Source organism: Mustela nigripes, chromosome 13 (genome assembly GCF_022355385.1).
Source record: "Mustela nigripes isolate SB6536 chromosome 13, MUSNIG.SB6536, whole genome shotgun sequence".
Classification (NCBI taxonomy): domain Eukaryota; kingdom Metazoa; phylum Chordata; class Mammalia; order Carnivora; family Mustelidae; genus Mustela; species Mustela nigripes.
In genome coordinates, this window is record NC_081569.1 from 82,348,583 (window position 1) to 82,366,473 (window position 17,891).

General features: G+C 41.0%; 1 protein-coding gene across 6 annotated transcripts in view; it reads left to right on the forward strand.

Annotated features, from left to right (window-relative positions):
- NPAS3 (neuronal PAS domain protein 3) overlaps positions 1–17,891 on the forward strand; it is an 841,582-nt gene that overhangs the window by 769,705 nt on the left and 53,986 nt on the right. For all 6 annotated transcript variants that reach the window (XM_059373060.1, XM_059373061.1, XM_059373062.1 and 3 more), the window contains one exon: positions 5,724–5,842. In XM_059373060.1, the coding sequence (XP_059229043.1) occupies positions 5,724–5,842 (119 nt within the window). The remainder of the gene's footprint in view (positions 1–5,723; positions 5,843–17,891) is intronic.

The following is a 17,891-nucleotide window of genomic DNA, read 5'->3' on the forward strand; positions in this document are numbered from 1 at the left end:
GTCGATGTGGGTGTTGTATTAGTCATGTATCATTGCATAACAAATCACCCCAAATATTTTTGCTGAAAGCTATTTCACATGTTTTCTACAGGTCAGGAATCCAGTAATGGTTAATCTGAGTAGTTCTAAGCTCAGGATCTTCCCTGAAGTTACGATGAAAATATCATTCAGAGCGTAGTCATCTGAAGACTTGACTGGGGCAGAAGGGTCCATTTCTAAGGTCAGTCATGTGACCGTGACTCACTAGGAAGCCTCCATTCCTTGCAACACTGGCCTCTCCACCAGGTTGCCCGAGTGTCCTCACAATATGGCAGATGGCCCCCATCAGAGTGAATGACCCAGGAGAGAGCCAAAAAGAACCCATTCTTCCTGTCGTGACTGAGTCATAGTCCACCAGTTCCACCATTTGCTATTTATTAGAAGTAGGTCGCCAAGTCTAGCTCACCCTTCCTTTTGGAAGCAGGAATATTGAACAATTTATGGCGTTTTTAAATGACTACACTTGTCATCCTGGAAGAATGTAAAATCTGCTGTGATACTATCTGTGAGACAAGATTTATTTACCACGGTTGTCCTACTGTTGGGAAACTAGGTTGGGAAGATCTTCTTACATGAAAGTCAGCGTTTAACTAATAGTAGCTCCTGAATATATTAGACATAGGTAAATACATATATGTACTTATGTAACTCTGGGAACAAGGAACCACCGTAGGTGGTAAAGGGGATGCAGATTAGACCTGTGTCCGCATTTTTGCCCTGGAATGCCTAGCATGAGACATACAATGAAGATTTAAATAAATCTTAGGGCGGTATTTGGCAAAATCACAACCTTTGGAGTCAGACAAACATATGTCATGTCTGTTTGCTCTTCCACTGACTATCTGGAAGACTTGGACAACAACATTTTTATATAATAAAGATCCAATATTTGTATCCAGTCAGTATGGGTTGTTATGGGCTGTTATACTGCAGTAAAGTTATACTGCAGTAAAAAATGATTCCAAGGGGCGCCTGGGTGGCTCAGTGGGTTAAGCCGCTGCCTTTGGCTCAGGTCATGATCTCATGGTCCTGGGATCGAGTCCCGCATCGGGCTCTCTGCTCAGCAGGGAGCCTGCTTCCCTCTCTCTCTCTGCCTGCCTCTCAGTCTACTTGTGATTTCTCTCTGTCAAATAAATAAATAAAATCTTTAAAAAAAAATGATTCCAAAATTGTAACAAAAATTTGTTTGTGTGAGGGTCCGCTGTGGGTTCTGTCCCACGCTATCTTATTTCCAAGACCGAGGCTGATAATAGGGCAGGCACCATCTGAAATGTTGACAGTTACCGTGGCAGAAGGAAAGAGAAAGGACCTCTTTCTATGAAGAGACTGGCTCTTTTCAAAGATTCCACCTAGAAGCGACACATGACTTAGGCTCACATCTCCTTGACCTGAGAAATCCATATAACTATAGATAACTTCCAAGGGGCTGAGGAAGAACAGGAAAACTTTTGTAAGAAAAGAAACAACTTGCCACATACTTGACACCTACTCATTCAAAAGTCCTAAAATATATCAGTATCTAACAAAGCTAACAGAATACGACAATGAAACAATTTGGCTTCATCGGGGTAATTGCAAAATGAACCAATGTCTCTTCCCTTGTAAAAGCCCTTTTGGTTGTTTGCACTTTGGTTTGTCCTATATGCACAGAACCTCTGAAAAAGGAGAGATTCGTTTAGGCAATAAAATAGGAAAAGAATATATTTAACTACATGTGTTAGCAGCCTAGCCCGATACACCTCTCTTTCCAAAGGAAAAATACGTCTTTCGTTCGCAACTGAAGAGCAGCCAGGTTTTCTCAAAACTTAATTTTTCTTGTCCTTCCCTCCTACAAGCAAGATTTGGTGGCAGTTGAAGGTTCTGACGTGGAGTTGCACTGAAAACATTTATATAGTGTATGAAAAAGAAAGCTCCTCTTTATGCTGGGGCCCCATCTATTTGCAGAGACCCTGGAAAAAGTCCTGGAAGTGTTCAGGTGGACCTGGCCCTAGGATTAGCCAGTAGAACTAGATGGTTCCCAGCTACCTCCTCCTCTTCCTTGAGCTTCCCCATCACCTCCTGCCCCTAGATACTAATAAGGAAGCAGCAAGTACAGCTCTAGTCAGGGATTCATAAACAAATGTGAAATAACGCAGATATGATTTCACATTATGGTGGCATTTGCCAACATAAAAATTATTACAACTTTGCTATAAATTGTTCTGTAAATTTTACAAAATATGCAAAAACTGACATTTCAAGAGCCGAGATAACTTAGATTTATTAAAAAGTTGAGGCCCTTGAGATTCAGCTAAAGAGAGTCTATTTCTTTATCTCACTTTGAGTTGTGTGGGTCTCGTTTGTGTTTTGTTTTCCAGCTCCTTGTTTATAACGCATGGGTCAAAACTGGCCCTATCTGGGCTTTGACCACTTAATCCAGTTTCAACCATAAATTTCTCCTCTGTCTCCGGCAGCGGACGGAGCTTCTCTGAATCCCAAATTTCTTATCAGAGCACACCGCAATCATGGCCTGCCTCAAAAAAAAGCTGACAGGAAAGCATCTGATCTCTAGAAAACACTCTAAAATGCTTCTTTGGCATAGACTAGCCCTCCGTCTCTGTAAGGCACAATCTTAAGGACCCCTCTCCTACCACCCTGTCCTCTTCACACACACGCATACACACACATACATATATGCACACATGTGTATACACACACATTTTCTATTCAATGCCACAGGCACGTTGCACATCACCAAAGCTATACTCTCTCCTGAGAGAACCCTCATCAAAATCTTGCTTCTCACCCGAGACACTCCGATAGCTTCTCTTGGAAAGCTACCACTGTTGCCTGTCTCCTGCACCTAACACATCTCTCACAAGAGAGCCGCCATTGTCAGAGCTGGGATGACCAGCGTGTATTTGCTAGCCCTTGAAGGAAGCACGGCCAAGGCCAGCGTGTGCTGTGAACGAGTTTGTTACGTGTCCCTTTGAGAGGGGCGGCATGGCATGTTACTCCTGCCCCACCCTCAGAACTAGAAAGTCATATGGAATGAAAAGGAAAATCTTTATCAGAAATCCGTCTCTTTTCTAAGTTGCCGCCTCGCTTTCTCCTCAACTCCCCATTCCCCCATGGTGGGAAATAAAGCTCAAAGACCACTTTAGATCTTAAATCTCAGCTTCAATGGAGCAAAACCTGACCTTAGCATTCCTCTCCCACCAGTGGTCCTGGGTTTAATTACTGCCACCCCTGTATGTTTAGGCAATTACCGTTGTAACACAAGGGGGTGGGGGTTGTTGTGTGCGGGGCCTCAGTCAGCCCAGGACATCGTGTTCAGTCCCCACAGCTCATACAAAGCTTGTCACCCAGCAGGAAGCAGCCGTGCCCACGAAGTGTTGTACTCCGCAATTCTCCATCCTGGAAACAATAGTTTCTAATGATGCCTGAATTCTTCACTCTTCTGGAGGGAGGCAGTTCCTTTCTCCTGGGGTCACAGTACCCCAGGACCCTAGCCCTAAAATACATCTCACTTCTGTGGGAAGTTTCATTTTTCCTCAGCTATTGCAAACACGATCCTGCTGAACAGAGCTGAATTTTTAAGGCCGAGTTTGTGGTGTGGATTCTGATGGCTTCCCGTTAGTTCAAGTCTCTGAGGACCAGTGCCAATAAATGTGAAAGGGACAACAGCAGATTGGCATACTTTTCCATTTCCACCAGGATGAGAAACTGCTATAAATGAAGTCTAACCTTAAATGTATAATCTGTCCTTGGGAAGGGGAGGAAAGAAAAAAAAAAAAAAAAAGGATATAGCATCTTCAAGCTCTCGGCATCCCTTACGAGAAAAAATTGGTTCTAAGGGTCTCTGATCTTGTGTTTTAGTAAAATAGAACTGCACGGCTGACTGACAGTTCTGATCTAAAGCATTTACGTTTAAGTTTTGATCTCTCTGCTTTTGATTAAAACTAATGAGCTCATTTAATTCAAAATGGGAATCTCTGATAAGAGAAATAAGGTTGATGTGATTGGATTAGAGGGGCAAATTAAACTCTTAGAGCAGAAGTTTGTGCTTATATAGTGTATTAAAAAGCTGTTGGCGTATTATGGCGTGTTAGATGATGAGAAAAATTTCATAGTAATTCATATTTAATCAGAAGAAATGAAAGTACTAAATATAACATAGCTCTGCTTTTCCCTCGAGTGATAAAAAGCTGTACATTTAAAATGACATCAGATCCATGCTCTCTAAAACAAAAAAAAAAAAAAGAAGAAGAAGAAGAAGGAAAGAAAGAAAGAAAAGAAAAGAAAATCTTAAGAGAGACCCATAAGAAAGGGATACTTGTCAGAGGCTCCCTCACCCCAGAACAGAAGTGCCACAAACACAGGAAAATACAGTCCTGTTTAGACAGGAATGCTACAAGAAAAGCCACAGACCACAAACAGTAAGGTTTCTGTATCATAGGAGCTCCTATTCTCTCTTCTGAGCATTAAGTTTCATGTAAAAAATGGGTATTTCTTTCCCTTAGAAATAGATGGAATATGTTTCTTGAAGTTCAAAAGCTTGTTTTTCCTCTTTTTCTTTGTGTTTTAATAACTATTTTTGTACATGCTTAATTCTTACAAATTCTTTTGTGACCCCTATTTCTTTACCCCCACCCCTGAGAAAACTCGTGTTAGGCTTCTCAAAACAATCTTGTTTGTTGTTGGATATTTTTTTTTTAATTTTAGACTCAGAAAAATATTTTAAAATTTAAAGTACTAGCTTAGAAGAGTGAAATTAGACAGTATCAATTAGGCTTAAAAGTACCAAAATTAATATATTTGCAGGAAATCACTTAAATGGATAAAAATCCCTCAGAAGGTGGATTTATGTGGCCTTCTGGCCTGTTTGCAGAAAGATATTTTTACATCAACAAGACTGAAAACTACTCTTTTAAGTTTCAGAAGTAAAGAAGCGTTCTGCTTAGTCTACAAATGTATGAAGCGAAAGAGTAACTGTCTTGCTTAAGAGAGGAGATGATTATTTGTTAATATCCTTTTCCAACGGGAGTGGAAGGCAAGCGGTCATTAGAGACAGCAGTGGACGATACTGTTGGTGGTTTTTATTCCTGTCTATACACTCCATTCTCAGCCCTCTGTCATGAGTCAGTTGAGAAGACTTAATGCTTTCTCATTCCCCACAACAAAGACCAGCTCAGGAGGACAAGGACCCTGGCCAGGATACAGTCCCATTGTCCTCAGAACTGCCCAGTGGGCAAATGTTACAAGAAGGGATTTGCAGGGAGTACAAAGAGCCAGAGATCCGTACTCCCCATCAGCAGCCTGCCTGCCTCAGTGTTGGTTGATTCTGTAAATCGATGGTGTTCTTTCTCCCAACTACTCCATCCCTGTGCACCTGGCAAGCCTCGAGGGGTGGCTGCTGTTACTTACTTACTTACTTACTTACTTAAGACCCTACTTGGGGAGCTACTGGAAGTTAAAAGGCCTCTCCTGCTAGAAACTGGAATGGAGTTACTTTGGATTCATTAATTTTTCTTTTTTATTTTCTGCAAAGTAAACATTTTCTAAATGAGGTAAATTGATTACTACGCTCTTAGCACCCATCAGTCATTTATTTTTAGTGAACTCAAGGATTGCACCTGAGCGGTAGCTGTGAGGGGCTGTGTAGACATCTAAATCATGTGTGTATATATTTTTGTATTCTTCAGTGGAGTCAACCAGCCCCAGTCTGCTAACCACTGACAACACCCTTGAACGTTCCTTTTTCATCCGAATGAAATCTACTCTGACCAAACGCGGCGTGCACATCAAATCATCAGGATATAAGGTAAGCTGGGCTCTGGGAAGGGACATACTCCTGTCTCAGGTCAATCCTAGGTCATTTGAATTGAATTTCCTGGCTGCTTTGGGTCCATGTAATTAATGTCTATGACCTTGAGCAGCCCATCAGGTTCTCAGTTATTTTCCTGTCTCAAGGTAGGGGCTTCATTAATCCTCTCATTCTCACTTCAGACTTTGCTGAAGCACTAAATCCCTCCAAAGAGTGTCTTTTCTTAAAACACTTGTTAATAATGCACCAAGGTCTTCAGCATTCAACATAGAAATTCCCTTTGATGGGAAAGGTGAGCCAAATTCACATCAGTCCTTAAGACGAGCGTTCTAGAATGGTTGCTTGTAAGAATTCCGCTTCTCCCTTCAAATTCCCCCTTTCTCTGCAGAGGAAGACAGTCCGTTTTCCTAACCTTTTGGCCATCAAGACTCACACACATAAATAAGAAAATCAGGTTAGGCGTCAGGAATCTTAGTTGAAATTACAATTATTGTACATTCAATCATACCTTAGCATCCACGGAATACTCAACATACAGAGCACATGTTCCCACAACAGCAAAGACCATGTCTGGAGTCATAATCTACATTATTATCATTTTAAGGGTAAGGATACAAAAGCCTACTAATCTCGGGAATTTCCACCATTTCAGTTACCATAGCAACATAAATTAAGACCTATGAAATTTATGAAATGCCTTGGGCAACCTGAGTCTTATCAATTTTACAACACACTAACCAGTCCCTCAAACAATATTTACTGTATGCGGGAGGGCACACAGCAGCCAAATGTATGAGAGATGTGGCCGGCATGACCTTTTCCATTTTGGGAGTTGAGAGCATCTGATAGCTCATTTCTTCAGGCTTACCGTAGCATTGTCAGGGATGGTTAAGAGTCATTATCATTGGGCTTAAAAACCATATATAAGTCATCAGAAACCAGCGGCCGCCTATAAGTCAGAGTTGGGTACTTTCTTTGACGTGAATTCTTCAGTGAGAAAAAGGAAGGAGGTAGGAAAGCAGGCTCTTCCGTGAACGACCTTTCGCTGTGCTGTCCTACCTTCTGAAGGGCAAATTTGGAGCATCCTTAACCTTTAACAGGGTTGGAAGCAAAGGAGAGGCACCGGGCAGCTCCGCCTGTCGGGGCTTTACCCTGTCAAGGTCCGTTACAAAGGGAGATGGTGGAGGAAAAAAAAAAACCCAACTCTACCCTTAGGACTATTTTTATTTTTCCTGCATTACTGAACCCAAGACATTTATGAGTCACAATGTGTGTAGCATGAGCAAGTTTGGAATTCTGGAAGCAAGCTGTAGGTAGAGTGGTTACTGTCACTGTAGTGGTAGCAAGATTCAGTCTTGGCATTCCTGTCTCTAGAAGTCAAGATGACTTCCTTTCACCTGTGTTCTGTCACTGTTCGTGCCTCACTTTCAGTGGTTTTTACTGGTTTGTAGGAGGTGTGTCCCAGGAAAGAAGGGCGGGAAAGGTGAGGTATAGTTTGACAAAGCAATATTTAGTATACTTTGGTCTCATGAGATAATTTTTTGAACAATAAAAAATTATTGCTTTCACTTGACTAACGTGAGATCAAAAGGTCCTGCACAATTTTGAATCTACAAGAAAAGTGGGCTGTCCAAGGAGAAACATAGTTCGTATTTCAGTCTAGGCAAGGTAACTTGTAGCTCATGTTCTCTCTGTGTTGTGGTTCGGTCAACTCAGGACCACTATTTTTGCTGCCTGGCCTGAAAACTGGACAAGCTCACTTCTTAAATACTCATAGATTGATTATTCATTCAGTGAATGCCTCTTAAGTTCCTACTCTGGAGCCTGTTCTAGATCCTGTAACCCAGCATTAAACAATAAAAAGTCCCTGCTTTTGTGGTACTTAGATTCTAACAACGGGCTAGAGTCAATAACAATAAATAAAAAGGTGATTTCAGATTACGATGATGTCCAAAACTACAAGGACTACCATAGCAGATGTATTACAATATGCTGGACATGGTGTGACATGTATGGGTGAGCCCTCACAGCAGTCCCAGAAGGAAAAAATGTTCATTGTTTCCACTTTACAGGTAAAGAAACTAAGGCTAGGGGTTAATTAGCATACCCAATGTCATACATTGAAGGGAAAGAGCTGGGGTTTGAACTCTGGGAGCCTGGCTCCTTATCCCATGCACTGAACCACTAAGCTACCCTGTTATGCTGAGAGTAAAGCAAGGTCATGCATGGGTGGCTGGTGGGGGCCACTTTAGACAGAGTCACAGAAGGTCTCCCTGTGGAGGTGACATGTCACCTGTGAGTGGTAAATGAGAATAGACCATGATGGAAATGTGGAAAAACAGTGTTTGGGGCACCTTGGTCGCTCAGTCATTGAGTGTCTGCCTTTGGCTCAGGTCATGATCCCAGGGTTTGGGGATCAAGCCCCATGCTGGGCTCCCTACTCAGCGGGAAGACTGCTTCTCCCCCTTCCACATCCCTTGCTTGTGATCCCTCTCTCATTGTGTCTCCGTCAAATAATAAAATCTAAAAAAAAAGAAAGAAAGAAAAAAGAACAGTGTTTGCAGAGCTCCTTGGGCTTAGGATTAAAGACACCTTGTTATAAGAAGGCAACCTTATGAAAAAGTATAATCGTGAACACCAGGATTGGAAAAGAGGAGTTATTCCTGTTTCCATCAAATCCAAGCATGTTGAGGCGATCCTACTCCTTTGACGTACCCTGTTGGTATGTCCTTCTGAAGACACCACGAAGGTCTCCATCTAGTACCTTCCCTCCCACCCCAAGACTTCGAACACGTGAGTTGATTCATCCGCTCTTCCCACAGTAAGATGAATCATCCAGCAGATCCAGCTCCCTGCACTGCCTCGCCCCATAATGCCCTTGCCTCATTAATTAACTGAGTCTACAAGTCAGTGGAAGAGCTGATGGGGAGCCCATGCCACGACACAACTGAATAACGTCCCTATTTATCTGTTCGTTTGCAGTAAATAAATCTAACAGCTTATAAAACATTCAAATAAAACTGGTAATCACCCCACCACCACACCATAAGCACAAATAAAAAGAAATAGCGATGATAATTTCACCACGCTCCCAATATTCCTCTTAATTTATCACCGTGGTTTGCTTTGTTCTTTTCCCGTAAAGCTCTGAGATGTTAAGTCATGCTCAGTGCAGGCCACGGTACTTCTCCCCATTTTTCCTGTGACCTTGGCACATAACACTTTCCTGACTCGGTCCATCACCTCCTCTGCCACTCTTTCTTTACTGTTGTTGCCATGGACCTTAAGAGTGGCCGCCAAAGTGACATAACCTGTCGAACACTGACTCTCTGACAGGTCCTCTGCCTGCCGCATCAGACCTATTTGATCTAACCCGTACAATGTTTAGAAACTTTCTCTTTCTCTTTCGAATCTCACATACTGTCATTGTGCCCATTTTGAAGGTGGTGAAACTGAGCTTTGGTTGGCCTCAGTACTTTGCTCGTGTTCACAACATCTCTTGAGTAGCTACTGAGGAGCCAGGACTGACCAGGCAGTTAGGCTCCAGAGTCTGCCCTCTCCTACCCTCCGCTTCACTGCATAACAGATAGAGTCCAAAGATGAACTCAGCACCAGCTGGACCTCAGCATACGGAAAGTTCATCACAGCTTTTAAAAAGAAAATCCTCTGGCCTGAGGTCCAGCCCTTCTCTTGTGACACAGCACGTCCCATAGCCCTCATTTATGGAGATCTGCAGACATTTACCTTCTTTCCAGGGATTCTTAACACCCACCCAGGGACCCACGACCAAGAACTCTAGCCCAAAAAGTGCCCCCTCGAAATCTGCAAATTCAAGCAGAGAGTGTGATGTAGGCTGCTGTTGCTTCCACACCCCAGGCCTCAGGAAAGTTTCCCTCTTGCCAGTGAAGCTTCCCAGCCATGAGCTGACATGCAGTTGTCTCTGTCCTCATTTGCTTTGAAATCCACAGTAACACGTTATCGGGCCGGCTGCTTTTTATGCCTCAGGGGCTTCTGGTGGTTTGGGTCCCATTGTCGGCCACATATCTTCGTGCAACACAGCTCTCCTTTAAATTGCATTGCCATCAGTATTCTGCCTTCTTGATTAGGTCTATGTCTGGGGGAACTTACTAGGTATAGCACAGGGGGTAAAAGGAGGTATGTAATCAGGGAAATTAGAGAAGTAAAGACTAATTGGGTCGCCTCCTTAGCTCCTGTCTTTGGAGGATAGTTTCTGTTAGCCTGGGACTGTCAGTTTTCTAATCTACTCCTAAATGCCCACCAGCATCACTGTCATTTCTGGAGTTTTTATCCACACACATGATGACGTCCTAACTCTGATGGCAGAGAGGAGCATCCAGGCTGGGAAAGAGAGACAGAGAGAAAATCTCTATCATCCTTATAGAATGCTGAGAATGTCTCTCAACTCACCACAGAGTGAAAACCTTCCCATGCTGTGGGGTCTGGCTAGGACATATAGGAACAGATTACTGAGGAAGCAGAGGGGCACTCGGATTCTTCCCAAAACAAACAACAACAAAAACCCAGCCCCCATCTGGGATGATTTGAGTATGGATTTGCCTGCAGCTAATGTCCAACTAAATGATATCTGTAACCAGTCCAGGCTCCTTATGATATGAAGAGTCAGAAAGCATAAGTAATAGACAAAATAATTTGTAGGTTCACTACCTTATTAGGACTGCAGATAGACCTCAGCTCTAAGAATACCTGTATTTAGACAGGAAGTAACAAAAGCAAAAAAATGAGAGGGTGCTAATTAGCTAAAGCAAATTCCTCTTCACCTTCTCTAAACACAGAGATGCCTTTTAAATTAGATCTTGATCGTATTTTTCAAGTTCATGGTTGTATCTGTTTTGTGGGAAAAGGCACTCCCCTAATTTTATTAGTAATTTGTTTTATCTGGGGTGTCATAAATCCCATTAATGATTTGATTAAATCCGTAGAGCCTCTCCCAAGGTAAATTCATTTTGCATTGGGAAGTTCTTGAATCCCAGAAGTGAATCAGTGATCTTGGATTACAAAACCTTATTTAACAAGAGGACATCTTTGGTGTACTTATTAAAAACACAAAATCCAGTGAGTACACCTTCCAGAATGTATTTCACCAAAATTACAATACCCTCTTCCTTCCTCCTCATTTCTGCTTCCCATATATTCATTTTGTGTTAATGCATATGGAAGTCCTGTTGGAAAAAACATCAACTCCTAGACTGCAAAAGTACAAAACCAAGAATTACATTTTGATCCCCTTATGCAGATAGAGATAATCTTCTGAAAAAGTATTTCTCAGAAAACACTTTTTATAAAAATACCTGATATTAAAGAATGACATCTGTAGTGAAGAGTTATTTTCAGTAGTACATGGGTCTCTGTTTTCTCCTGTTCACTTAGGTGTGCAAGTTGCATCACTGGGACTTCAATGTCAAAATCAGAGCTAGCTCAGTTTTAAAGTTCAAGGCTTTTCATATGCAATGTATTCTTAATTGAACATATATATTGACAGCTCTCAAGATGATAGCAAACTAGATAGGAATTATTATTCACAAGTTCAGTCACCTGGAATTCTAGTTCTTGGTTTGCTTTGCTGATAGAATCCATAATAGCTAAGATATTAACCTCTCTCTCCTGAGCACCTGCCCCTTTAATGTGCCACCAAAAATGGTTGAATCCACCCACCCCTATTTGCAATGCTCTAGCTTAAAGCCTTTTTCTGGATCTACTGTGAGAAATTCCCAAATATCTCCCAGAAAATTTAGGTTCTCCATTCCATTTTGCACCCTGCTCCCCAGAATACCCTCCCAAAGCCACAGTGATCTTTACTTTGTATCTGGCGCTAAGTCATCACTGGTTCCTAGTGTAAACATAATCAAGAATCTGATCTTAGCTTACCTTTTCTACCACCATCTCTATCACTCTTTCCTGAAGCTACTATTACTGATGCTATAGCAAAATCTGTCCAATCATCTTTCTTGAAATATATCAGCGTATTCACACTGCTATGCTTTTGACCATGCTGTTTTCTTTTCCTAAAACACCTTTCCACCACACTTGCACCTAGAAAATTCTTACACAACCAATATGGCACCACTCAAATATCACTTCCTTTTTTCTTCTCCCTTGATGCACCTCTTCCCTCCTCGTCTGTGCTAGAATAGCATTAAGATTTCATTTAAGCTCTGTGCCTCAGTTTTCTCACTATAAAATGAAGTCATAATATATAACCTGACAAAGTTTCCTACAGATCAAGTGAGATAATACATGCTCATTGAAGCATCTTCTCTCCTTCTATGAAGTACTAGCATATAGTTTCATATGAAACTCACAATAATTCTTTTAGGTAATTATCCCAATTTCCCAACACGAAGATAGGTTAAACTGAGGCACAGAAATATGAATTGACTTGTCTAAGGTCACATATGTGGCAAATAACAAAACAGAGAAATATCCAGATCTTCTGATTTCAAATGTCTTCCTCTTTCCAACATACTATGTTGGATACTGGTTGATTTCTTATTATACTTTCTTCCCTCAACCCAGCACATACACTGCATATAGTTGCCACTCAATACATGTTAGTTGAATTAAATTGTATGTTCTCTTTTTTTCTGTGATAGCAATGAAAATGTTGACAGTACTGAGTCATCTAACACACCACTAGAGACCCTGCTACTTAACATTAGTGTCTTTTAGATGGAACCATTGGAATACCTATAAACCCAATGACCATACTGTGATCTGGTTCACATTCCCTAATCTTGTCTGTGAGGATGTTGTTCATCCTTACCAGCACCTTACTAAAATCAGAATGGACCACATTCACAATGTTCCCTTGAACCATCAGTTGAGTATCCCATTCAGAAAATTAAAAATTGAGTCACTCTAACACTATCCATTTGTCATGACTTCATATTGGCATTTGGTGATTCACCATTTTCTTTCTATTAAGTTATCTTTAAAGAATATTTTTCCAGATGTTAACATTTTGAGGCTCTATCTTCGGAAAACTTGAACAATATTGGTGATATCCTGCCTTCTGGTACAACCTCCATGATTTCTCAAAGATTACTAAAAATAAACCAAGGGTAACTGTATGTAGTGAATTTTAATTGTACCAGAAGAACTGTAGCTTAGAGGTATGGCTAGCATTAATACGGGGGGTTGTGTGGTAGTGGTCCTTCTCTGGAGATTTCTAAGAGCATAGCTAAACTTATCAGTTAGGAGTCTCTCCTCCTCCTCATCAACTGTGGACAGACTAGGTGCCATCTGGATGTTTCCCCCAGTATGAGATTCAGAGATGTTCCAGATGTCCAGACATACCAGTACTTCTCCTGAAGCCTTTGCTTCGGCTTTGTGTTGCCTTGAAATGATGACTACAGTATTCCAAACTGCACAAAATCTAACTGTCTTGTCAAATCAATAGATGAATTTTCAGAGAGACCAAAAATTCAGTCAACCCATTCAGGCTTTCTAAGACTACACGTTTATTGCCTTTCAATCAACCCAGACACCCAGAATAAATTGAAGGAGAAAAAAATTTCCAGGGTAGAACTTACAGGCAGAGGTTATCCTGATGAAAAATGCAAATAGAGGAGAGAACCAATAAAATCAAATTTTTTAAATCCTATTATCTCTTTTTACTCCCTGCTCACCTCTGCACAATTGTCCATTACAATGTGGTTTCCAGTGTCATTTTAAATACAACTGACATTGTTTCTGATCTTAAAGAATTTATTTCCCATTACCAAGGCATGACAGTAGTTCTAGCTCAGGATATGTCATTTCTGCCAGGACTAATCAGCTAGCTATTTTACCAACTAGAGGCATAATCACTAGCCATTCTGTGAAGCGTCTGTAAATTCTAAGTATGTCAGTAACTGCTGCCCAAGTATGTTGCTAACTTACAGGTACTTCATTTCTCATCAAACAGATTTTAGAAAGAAGTAAGGCATCCCATCTTTGACTAATATGAGATCTTTCAGGTTGGCTTTCTGAGACTTTGGTAACTACAAATAATGCAAGTGATGATCATTTTCAAAATGAAATCTTTGATGCAGAAATTAACAACTCTTTCTATATCTAATGTCTTAAACTAATGCCCTTCAGAATTATCATCATTGTCCCTATAAATATATTCTCAGTCTGGTAACATTTTTTAAATATAATCTCACCATTACGAGACTTTGGCCCAATAAAAAAGCTTTAAAAGGGAAAAAGATATAATCTGAAGAACTAAGATGTCAATGCAAACACAGTTGATCACTTTCTGGACCCAGCACCAGATGGGAGAAATGCCCTAACATCAGGAGCCAAGGCCCTCAGTTATTGTTTCCCTAGAGTCACCTCCTGCTACCAGTGGTCTCAAGTAGCAGGTGTTTTATTCTGCATAGATCAAGGGCTTCTAAATACCTTACTCTGTTTGACTTTCATTTCTTGAAAACTGCCCTACCGAATGGTGATTAAGCACAGACATGATGATGGCAGACAGTCAGGGATTTGGACTTAGTCCTGTCATTTCTAACTCTTTAAGTAAATCATTTAACTTGTTTAAGCATCTGTTTCCTCTCTTGTAGAGTCCCAATAGACCCTTCTTCATGAAGGTACGGTAAAATAAAGTGAGATGATATAGAGAAAGTACAACCATAATGCCTGACCCACAGTAAGCATGCAATACATGTCCAGATGTGAGGTTTAATGTTTATAGAACTTGTACTGTGTGTTGATCTAGACAGTCCAAAATCTTAACTTCTACACCTCTGCACGTGCACCTGTAACTGTGGAAAATAGTAAGTCATTGGTAATATTTCAGATCATCTCCTGGAAGTTATATGAACTCTGGAATAATAAATGATTTCTTCTGAATATAGAAAATGCATTTATTTCTGGGAAATTTCTCCCTGCTTAAGTGTCCTGAATATTGATTTGATTTTAAGAGACAAAATATGACTGAAATACGTCATCTGTTCCTTTAACAAAAGAAGCACATACCTCATGGTTTTCCTTGGAATTGATTTAGCTTCATGACAAGACTAAGATAGCCCTTGAATGCAAGAAGTGAAGTAGGGACAGGGCCAATTTGATGTTGTTGATCTCTGGAATAAATGGCACTTCTAGGCTCCCATAGTCCATAGGGCTCTGTTTGGTTCAAGTGTCTACATACACATAAACTGAACCCTCCAGGGAAGGCAAACTACCAGTGTGCCTCGAACCCACCCTGCCTCTCAGAGCTACTATACAACTTTCTAGAAGGAATTGTATTGACTCATTCCAAATAAGGGAAAAGAGCCAGGAGTCTGGAGTTTCCAGCTTCTCATGTCATAATTTGCCCTGGGGGACAAGGAACTAGTCACATCTTTCCTCTTGTTCTTGGAATGCCCTCCACCACCAGACTAAAAAAATGGCCCCTTGCAAAGTGCTTTGAGTTACAAGACAAAAGAATCATCTGTATTAGCATTTCTCAACCATCTGCTGCTCTGGGTGTGGGGGTGTAAGGGTGTGGGCATATTCTGAACTACCAGTGGGCAATGGATAGCTCAATGTTACTATATTGGAAGCATCATTTTTGTTGGTAATGGTTTGTAGAACCAACCCATATAAGCTATTGCTGGACTGAGTGCAGTATTTATACCTTCATTTCAGGGCTTTTGTACCTTCTTTTTATTCTCTCTGGAGTATAAGTTGCCCTCAGATACTCCCATGGGTCACACCTACATTTCATTCAGATTTCTGCCCCCATGTCACTTCCCTTACCACCCCATCTAAAAATAGCTCAAGCATACATACTGTACCCCATCATCTGCTTTATCCTGTCTTATTGTTCTTCATAGCACTTAACACAACCTGACACCATGTCATAAATTTATTTATATATAGTTTTTCTCCCCATCATGGTGCAAGCTTAGCTCCCACAAGAGTTTTGGTGACATAATAGAAATTCAATAAATATTTGTTTAAAAGTGAATGAACCTTGGCTAAAATAACAAATCAGGAAATGACAGATGCTGGTGAGGGTGTGGAGAAAAGGGAACCCTCCTACACCGTTGGTGGGAAGGCAAGCTGGTACAGCCACTCTGGAAAACAGCATGGAGGTTCCTCAAAAAGTTGAAAATAGAGCTATCCTATGACTGCAATTGCACTACTGGGTATTTACCCAAAGATACAAATGTAGTGATCCGAAGGGGCACCTGCATCTGAATGTTTATAGCAGCAATGTCCACAGTAGCCCAAACTATGGAAAGAACCTAGATGTTCATCAACAGGTGAGTGGATAAAGAAGATGTGATGCAACCATCAAAAAAAAGAAAGAAAGAAAGAAAGAAATCTTGCCATTTGCAATGATGTGGATGGAACTAGAAGATACCATACTAAGTAAAATTAGTCAATCAGAGAAAAACAATTAAAATATGATCTTTCTAATATGAGGAATTTGAGAAACAAGACAGAGGATCAGAGGGGAAGAGAGGGAAAAATGAAACAAGATGGGACCCGGGAGGGAGATAAACCATAAGAGACTCTTAATCTCAGGAAACAACCTGAGGGTTGCTGGAGGGGATGGGGGTGGGAGGGATGGGCTAACTGGGTGATGGACACTGGGGATGGTAGGTGCTATGGTGAGTGCTGTGAATTATGTAAGACTGATTATTCACAGACCTGTACCCCTGAAACAAATAATACATTATATGTTAATAAAAAATAATAATAATAAAAACAAAAAAATGAATGAACATATAAATATCAGTCATCATTTGTACGAAGCCTAGAATATATTCCTTTCTTGGGTCAGGGTGCCAGTTCGTTTAAAGGGGATTTAGAGATGAGACTATGAAACCACTGTAATTATATCACTTTTTGAGTTTCCAGGCCCTATTTCCAGGAAGACACACTGAAGGTTTCTTCCTTTCCCTTTTAAAAAGACTGTACTCATGGTTGACATATTCTATGACATCTTTTTCATGCTATCATATTCAGTTTTTAAAAAATCAACATGTATTTAACTTGTACCCCACTTGTACCCAATTCTAGTGGCTAGAATTCTGGAAGCACAATCAAGAGTCACTTGATTATTACTTGGTTCTGAATATATTTAACAGTCCTCAACAGCCCCTTGTCAAATGTCCTTCAAACTCATGACTCCTTGTAGAAGTCATGAGAACAGAATGGCTTACTAGGGGCACACCTGGTGAGAGGAGTCAGAAAATTTCATCCCACGGCAGTGCATTGCTGTCTGCTCACTTCACAGCACTGGGCAAACAGACTGATCATTCTGGGCTCCTCTTTCCTTGCTGGAAACAAAGGAAACAATCGGATTTGCCTCCGGTGTTCTTTAGTCCTGCGCTGGTTGAGATGTAGCTCTGCTTGCTACATTAGAGTGAAAGGTCTTGCGACTCTCAGGGTGGAATGGAATACAGAAGTCTGCCTAATCTGGAGCAGCTTCACTGGTGGGAACAGAGAAGTTAAAGCTGCCAGGAAGATCTCGCAAAAGCTGGCCACAATTACCAAGAGCTGCCACATTGCCTCAGAGTCAGTGCTGCTTTGAGAACCTCAATTCAGGGAAATGTTTAGCCAAATCTTTGCCACAAGGGAGAAGGGGCCTGGAGAAGATTCTGTAATTCTTAGATGAGCTTTTGTACTCTGTCCTGTGTAGAGACAGAGAGACTACACTGAGCAATCCAATGAGATCCCAAGTTGAGCACAAGAATAAAATGGTGCTTTGAGAGTGACTCTCTTGCCTTATTCCGTGAGCTGTGACAGATTGTTGTTCCTTACTCACCTTAACACAATATGTACTCACCCCTCTTTTTATGCCACATAGCACACATTTTATGTTCTTATGAAATTCATTTCTCTTCCTTTTTAATTTTTTTTTTTTTGCAGTTGGCTTATTGATGACCATCTCTGTCAGCGTTGTCTGAAATGGTTGTAAGTTTCCAGTTGAAGGGAACTGCAACTTTTAACCTTCCTGAAATAGCCCTGCAGACAGTTGAGCCCTAGGTAAATGTTCTTTCATGCTGAATGGAATTAAAAATATAAT